Source organism: Parasteatoda tepidariorum, chromosome 6 (genome assembly GCF_982258835.1).
Source record: "Parasteatoda tepidariorum strain Cologne lab strain chromosome 6, Ptep-v5.0, whole genome shotgun sequence".
In the NCBI taxonomy this organism is placed as follows: domain Eukaryota; kingdom Metazoa; phylum Arthropoda; class Arachnida; order Araneae; family Theridiidae; genus Parasteatoda; species Parasteatoda tepidariorum.
In genome coordinates this window covers 24,689,669-24,696,278 of record NC_141760.1, presented here as the reverse complement: position 1 = coordinate 24,696,278, position 6,610 = coordinate 24,689,669, and the positions used below count along the sequence as shown (strand labels likewise).

The 6,610-nt window shown below is 33.8% G+C and overlaps 1 protein-coding gene across 3 annotated transcripts in view; it reads right to left on the bottom strand.

Moving 5' to 3' along the window:
• Positions 1 to 384: 384 nt before the first annotated feature.
• LOC107452098 (E3 ubiquitin-protein ligase MARCHF8) overlaps positions 385 to 6,610 on the bottom strand; it is a 64,218-nt gene continuing 57,992 nt past the window's right edge. For all 3 annotated transcript variants that reach the window (XM_071178896.2, XM_016068405.4, XM_016068406.5), the window contains exon 3: positions 385 to 3,021. In XM_071178896.2, coding sequence (XP_071034997.2) covers positions 2,284 to 3,021 — 738 coding nt within the window. In that variant the 3' untranslated portion in view covers positions 385 to 2,283. The remainder of the gene's footprint in view (positions 3,022 to 6,610) is intronic.

Here is a 6,610-nt window from a genome sequence, read left to right as displayed (position 1 = left end):
AGTACCTATTTTAAAACAATACTACGGAACAGCTTGACATAAAAAAGCTCTGTTGCTGAATAATTACAAAAAGTAGGGCTTATCACTATATAGTACTATGCAATTCATGATATGTACACAACTTTTTTTTTAATGCAAGATTATTCATTAAAACTGGGATAAAAGCACTGGAAAAATTTTTCTTTACGGAGTTCATAGTTATTATGAGGAATTATCAGGTTTTAATTGGATGTATTATCGTGTTAGTTACTAATTCAGAAAATTACAGTTTTTTGAAATTTAAAGTTAAATTTATGTTCAAAAAAAATTAACACTTTGGAAATTCCAGATACATATTTTTTGTTTTTCGAAATTTAGAGGAATATTTTTTCCAATAAAACTGAGTTTCTTTTTTTAAATTTTCACTCGAAAGTTAGAGAAAAATCACCATCCTTTCCCTAAAAAAACGTTAATGCAAGTAAACATGAATTTGTTAGTATTAATGGTATTAGGATGACTGACATATAACAAAATGGTTATTTTTGCAAAACAAAATTTACCAGAAATATTTCTCAGTTTATACAATTTCTTTACAATATAAATCTATTATTAAAACAGCAGGGGAGCTCTTCATTCATATGCTTAGCTCATAAATTATTAACCAGAGGAAAAACATGTTGATATTGGGGACAGCAAAAACATGAAAAGAAGTTCTACATTAAAGACATACATCTATTTTAAAGAAATGAAAGATAAAGGATATGAAGAAATATACACTAACTCCGCTTTCTTCTGAGACTAATGTATGAAGCACACTTGCAGTTTTTCTCAATAAAAGTCAATGATCACAGCTTAACAAAACCCGAAAGTAATGATAAAATGAAGCGTACCTCACTTCCTGGAGGCTTATATCTTATTTATGATGGTAAATCAAAAAATGCTTTTTGGTAAAAATGATTAATAATAAACCAGTCACACACGCTGATTCTTTGGCACTCTGCCTTGGTCGTGAACTGAATTTCTCCATATCTGCGACAACCGACATTCTTTGATAAATGCTCTCAGCGCAACGCTTCGCTTCAAGTGATCATTTGTCATGAAAAAGTTCATTATTGGCATTTTTTTTTTGTAAATTGAGAAAAAAACTAATATTTAAAGATACTAATTAATTCCTTGAGTGATGCGCGTGAGATCTCTATCACTTAGTATTTAATTAAGACTAGAAGTATATGAATATGTATAAATTTTTTTTGAAGTGCTTTCAACGCAAAATTTAAGAAGTAAACTTTAATAATCAATGAATAGTTTAAAAAATATTTTAAAAATCGAGATAATGACTTAAAGCTTTTATTTTAAATTCAATTTGTGCCGAATTCTATTCAAAGTTATATGAACTAGGTTTAAAAGTTCACCTTGACTCGCGAAAGTATAATGTTAGACTCTGATTTAAGAATGTAAATGCATGCAGCTACGTATTCAGTTTTACTTGTTTTGCGGATTAGTATGCTTTTTATTCGCATTCAGCAAATTTAGTTGCAAATTGAAATTAACTTTACCCTTCAAAGTTCAACATTTAATCCCTCTATAAATGATCCTCTAAATGAATTAATTTATAAAATTTGAGATTAACTGATATAAAGCATGAGACCATCAATAAAAACATGAGCTACTAATTTTATTACTATTTTAAGTTCTATTCGTACGAATTTTATATGTAGTTAAGAGGACTCGATACCGCGGGTGAAACACTTCATGGCAAATTTTAATTGTTTCAAATGGCAAAAATTGTTTTTCAAAATACCAAAATGCAAACAAATTAAGGTTTTATTACTCAGGATAACGCAGTAGGGAAGTAAATCTTCCAAAGTTTATTTAAAAATATCAAAAGGAAAATTTCAGTATTCAAAACTTCAAGGTTTACTTACACTCATTTTTTTAATACTTTAAATTTTAAACTCCTGAAAAGTTTTCTACCACGGCGTAGCTTCTTTTCCCAGAATGGCGCAAAACTTTATATAGCTTCATTGCACCAATCAGATTCTCAGGTGCATCGACTTTCTGATTAGTGAAGCCTACAGTTTTTACTGATCAATAAAAATGATTTCTGAATAAAAATACTTCCATCCAGTTAGGAAAACCGATTAATGCCATGTTTATTTAAATTTAATCGAAGAAGCTACCAATTGTCTCAGAATGAAGATCTTCTATAAGAGAACATGGTGAGGAATTGATGCAGCGTGCGAAGGAATCAACGTGATCATGGCTTAACATCCATCACTTTGTCTACAAGGGTCTAAAAGACCCTCAGCTGGCGGTTTGTTGCAGTTGCCTAGTAAGAAAAGCGTCCCTCAGAGACGCCTCGTCCCCTGTGCATGGGGTGACGTCTCTGACCACCAAGGGTGGTGGGGGTGGAAGATCGTCTTCGACATTCGAAACGACGACAACTTCGCTGAGGGGATGACCACCGAGAGCGTCCTCATTCGTCGGGGCACTGTCAGTCACAGATGTCAACGTCGTTTTGGTTGATCCAGTTTTTGCCGCGTTGGCCAAGATGAGGGTGGCATTAGTTGTGGCGGTAGGAGCCCCCTCTTCATTGGGGCCCTCGCCGTCACTAACACTTTCGCTACTGCCACTCTGGCAGCTGTGAAACTCTTCCTCGTCCGGGGAGAACCGCTTCTCCTCGCTCTTTGCGAGTACGTTAGCGGTCATCTCGGCCGCGGAATAGACAGCTTGCTGTTGGCAGCACTTCTCAGGCGCATTCTGCACATAGATGATGCGGTTGAAGGCTCGCCACCTCTTGAAGAGCTGCACGTACATCTTGCACTGGACGTACATGAAGACGAGTCCGCCCGTGAATCCGATCGCAACCACGATCAGCTTAGTCCAGAAGGGCCACTCGAGAACGCCCGTCCGCATCTCCTCGGCAGTTCGGTCGATGAGTACGTACAGGGACCACACCACACACGTAATGGCTACCACATGGAAAGTGATGGAACAGAGCACTTTTCGTTGCTCAACAGGGGACATCTCCAGCTTTTCCCACTAAAAATATAAATAAATCCATTAAATGTCGGTTAAAGGAAATGCGCGTCACTTGCGCAAGCAATAACATGTGATATGCATGAAACTGAATTGTCCTTTTTTGTTTAATCCATTGAATTAAAATTTTATTAAAACAAAAAACAATCTAAATGAAGAAAAAATAAAGTACAGCAATGAACTATAGTTTCAGTCCTATAAACAAGTACCTCCTTCAGTGTCTTAACACCAAAAGACACTGAGGCGGCTTTTAGAAAAATGCGCGGCTTTTAGACATCGAGGAAGACTCTTGTTCATAAAACCAAACTATAGTAGATTATTTCTAAACTTAATTTGTGCTTTATTCACATTGTATTCCGACTTAGTCTTTTTGGATCAACTTCTTTTACTACATGATTTTTCATCATTTTATAAAACAAATGATTTCTCGTGTTAAATATTTGGTGCTCGAATCATATATGAATTTATACAGCTCAAGATGCTATTATGCGGATCAAAGCTAAGGTCAATTGCTCAAGATATGGGCAAAGTGTGTACAGAATGGCTTACCACAGATTATTACTGCGTCTTCAAGAGGCATGGTTCTTACTCCTCGCTGACTGGCTTACCAGAAATAGTAGTAGATGAATAATTGCGAGAGTTGTATATAAATCAAACACATAAAAGTTCTAGGCAAAATTGTCTCTAATAGTCTGAGGATCTGCATCTTTGCCAGACACTTTTCTTTGTTTCGAGACTGTTTAAAAAAGAAAGGAAAAAGTGCTTCGTTGAAATAAAATCAGTGCTATTAATACCAAATTTATCCGCTATATTTACCCACGACTTAGAATATACTATGCGGCACATACAAATCTCTAGAGGACAGTAGCATCAATGTCAACCCAGGTTTCAATGATGGCAACCTCCAATTCAATCACAGACTGAAACTGTCCACCATTAGCAAGCATTGGCAACATTGCTGAGCCTGCTTTTTTACGTTTTCTTCGGGATTGATATAAGAGAAAAATGCAAGCTATAGCATGGGATGCACTATATTATTCTAAATATTGTAACTATGAAGATTCCGTAACATGAATGGAAACGTTACAGTGCTGGAAATTTCATCCTGGAGCACCTATTCTTCTCTACAAATGGTAATAAATGCGTTTCTTGGTTTTAGGTTGCACTCATTCGGTCGGAGAGAAAAGCCAGGTTAACTTTACTATGATTATCAAAAGTCTTCTCGCATCATTAACTAGCTTTCACCTTTTGTCAACTACGGAAGATTTCACTTAATATTTCTCTTTTTATGTAGTATAAGTAATTGCTATTTAAAATAATTAAACAGTAGCTTATGTTGAAAGCTATACGTTAACAGAAAAGAGTAAAAAAGAAACGAATTAAGATGGCCTTTACGGCCTTATAGTTTATTTGCAAAGCAAAATAAAAGAGAATTTCTTTTTTAATATATAGCAACGTGGAGGTTCATTAATGCTGTGGGAAAGTTTCGTCTATGGTTAAGAAATGTTGTGAACTCATTTATTGCCCTTTGCAGAGAACTAATGGCCAAGTACAATTTTTTCAGCTGGATAACACCTCCGTAATCGTACGAGCGTAGCTTCACGATATAGGTTATTGAATAATATAATGCATGTAGTGGAATGGTCTGCCTTTTTCCCTGATTTCATTGTCGACGATTATGCGGGAGGGTATTCTCAATAAGGCTGTATCTGCTGATGGTACGCAGTTTCAGTCTGAGGCTGAAATGAATCCGTTATAGAAATCTGAGGTAATAAACTTGGCGGATACATAAGCCTATTAACAGCAGTTGTATTTACTCAAAAGGAGATTTTCCCCTTTTCTTATAACGCATTTCTTCTATTCTTTTCAGCGCAGATAAGACAATAAGCGAGTGACTCATTGTGAATATGTATTTGCATATGGGTTTTTCGAATATTCGTGTTTTGTTCTCACTTGTTTGCTCCGTGTCCAGTTACGGCACACATTCAATACGGCTTTATTTCCGTGGGACAACCATATTATTGTAGACAGAAGTTTTATCACAATTAATTAACCTATGAAATAAATGTTCAGATATCAGAAATAGCAAATTTTTTTATATAACTTTGAATTATAGTACAGTTTTCAGTTGTTGTTTGCTGTATGTAACTGATCAGAAGTCTTAGATACTGAATGGAAGTTAGAATCGAAATCAAATACATAAAAGTTCTTCGAAAACATGCAATTGTTTTAGAAAACTTACTGCAAGCTTTAAAAAAATAATTACCGTTTATATGCTAGTCTAGATATGCAACTAAAGACTTAAATACTTTTTATTGAACACAAAGTGAGAATGAAAAATGATTAATTAACAATGAAATAAAAATTTGCTATTTTTCGAGTGTTACATTTAAACTGATAATTTATTTTTTTCATATGCAATCTCTTCCGCTGACTGTCATTTTAAAGTCGGAATTTTTATGATATGATGCTTAACACGTCGATGATCACGTAAAATAAAGGTCAATCATTCTGTTTTAAGCTGCAGAGTATGTATATTGTAGGCTAATTGAAAAAACCGACTCTTTGCAAATATGGATGGCATTTTGCAATGTACCCCGCTAATTGGAAAAAGTCTTCAGTATTTCTACTCTGATATTTTTAGGTTTATTGTAACTAGCGTGCACGTTTTCGGGCTTCTTAGAAAATTAGCAAATAATTATTCAAACTGAATTTGTTTAATTGTATTTCAATAAACCTTTTATAAGACTTTTTACTATACCGCCATGCAATTTAAAAAACAACGCAAGTTCTTCACGATAGATTTCGAGAAAAGTTGCCTGAAGTCTTTCTATCGCTAAAATAGAATTTTAGAAGACAGATAAAAACTGATTTTTTTTTTTGCAATATATATTGCTTATCATACAAAAAGTCAAATATATAAAAATCTCAAATTTGAATTTTTGTCACTTACGTTGATTTTCCTATTACACTGCAATATAGACCTTCACTCTGTGGTTTTTGCACATATTCTGAAATGAAGTTAATTGTGCAACGAATGATAATTTTCTAATCAACCTAATGGTGCGTTGGCACATTGTGATAATTGTGATAGCATAAAGAGTTTCAGGCTGATTAGGAAATACTTAGGCTTCCTGATATAAGCCTTTAATAAGGATATTTAATAAGAATCTGGGATTATTGTAAATTGTCTGAAATAAAAAGGTTAATTGAGAAAGGACTGAGACAATTTTTATTCATTACAAAATGGCTGCTCCCGTTTGCGAAGAGCTGAATTATTTGCATGCGATGTGTATTATGCGATGCTGTCTCTCGAACTATAAATGAACGAAAATAATTTTTTTAGGTGAAAATAAATGTAATTTTCTTTAATTTTATTAGTTTATTTTCGATATTTATTGCCTTAATTTTATCTAAATAAATTAATCAATATCACATTTCAAATAGATTCACACCAAATACTAATTAAGTGTTCTTAAAAAAACTGCGAAATGTATTCGTTTAATAAATCAAAGATAGTTGAGTTATATTTGTTTTACCCATAATTAAACGCAAAATAAACTTAGAAGATAAAAATAGTCATGACTTGAGC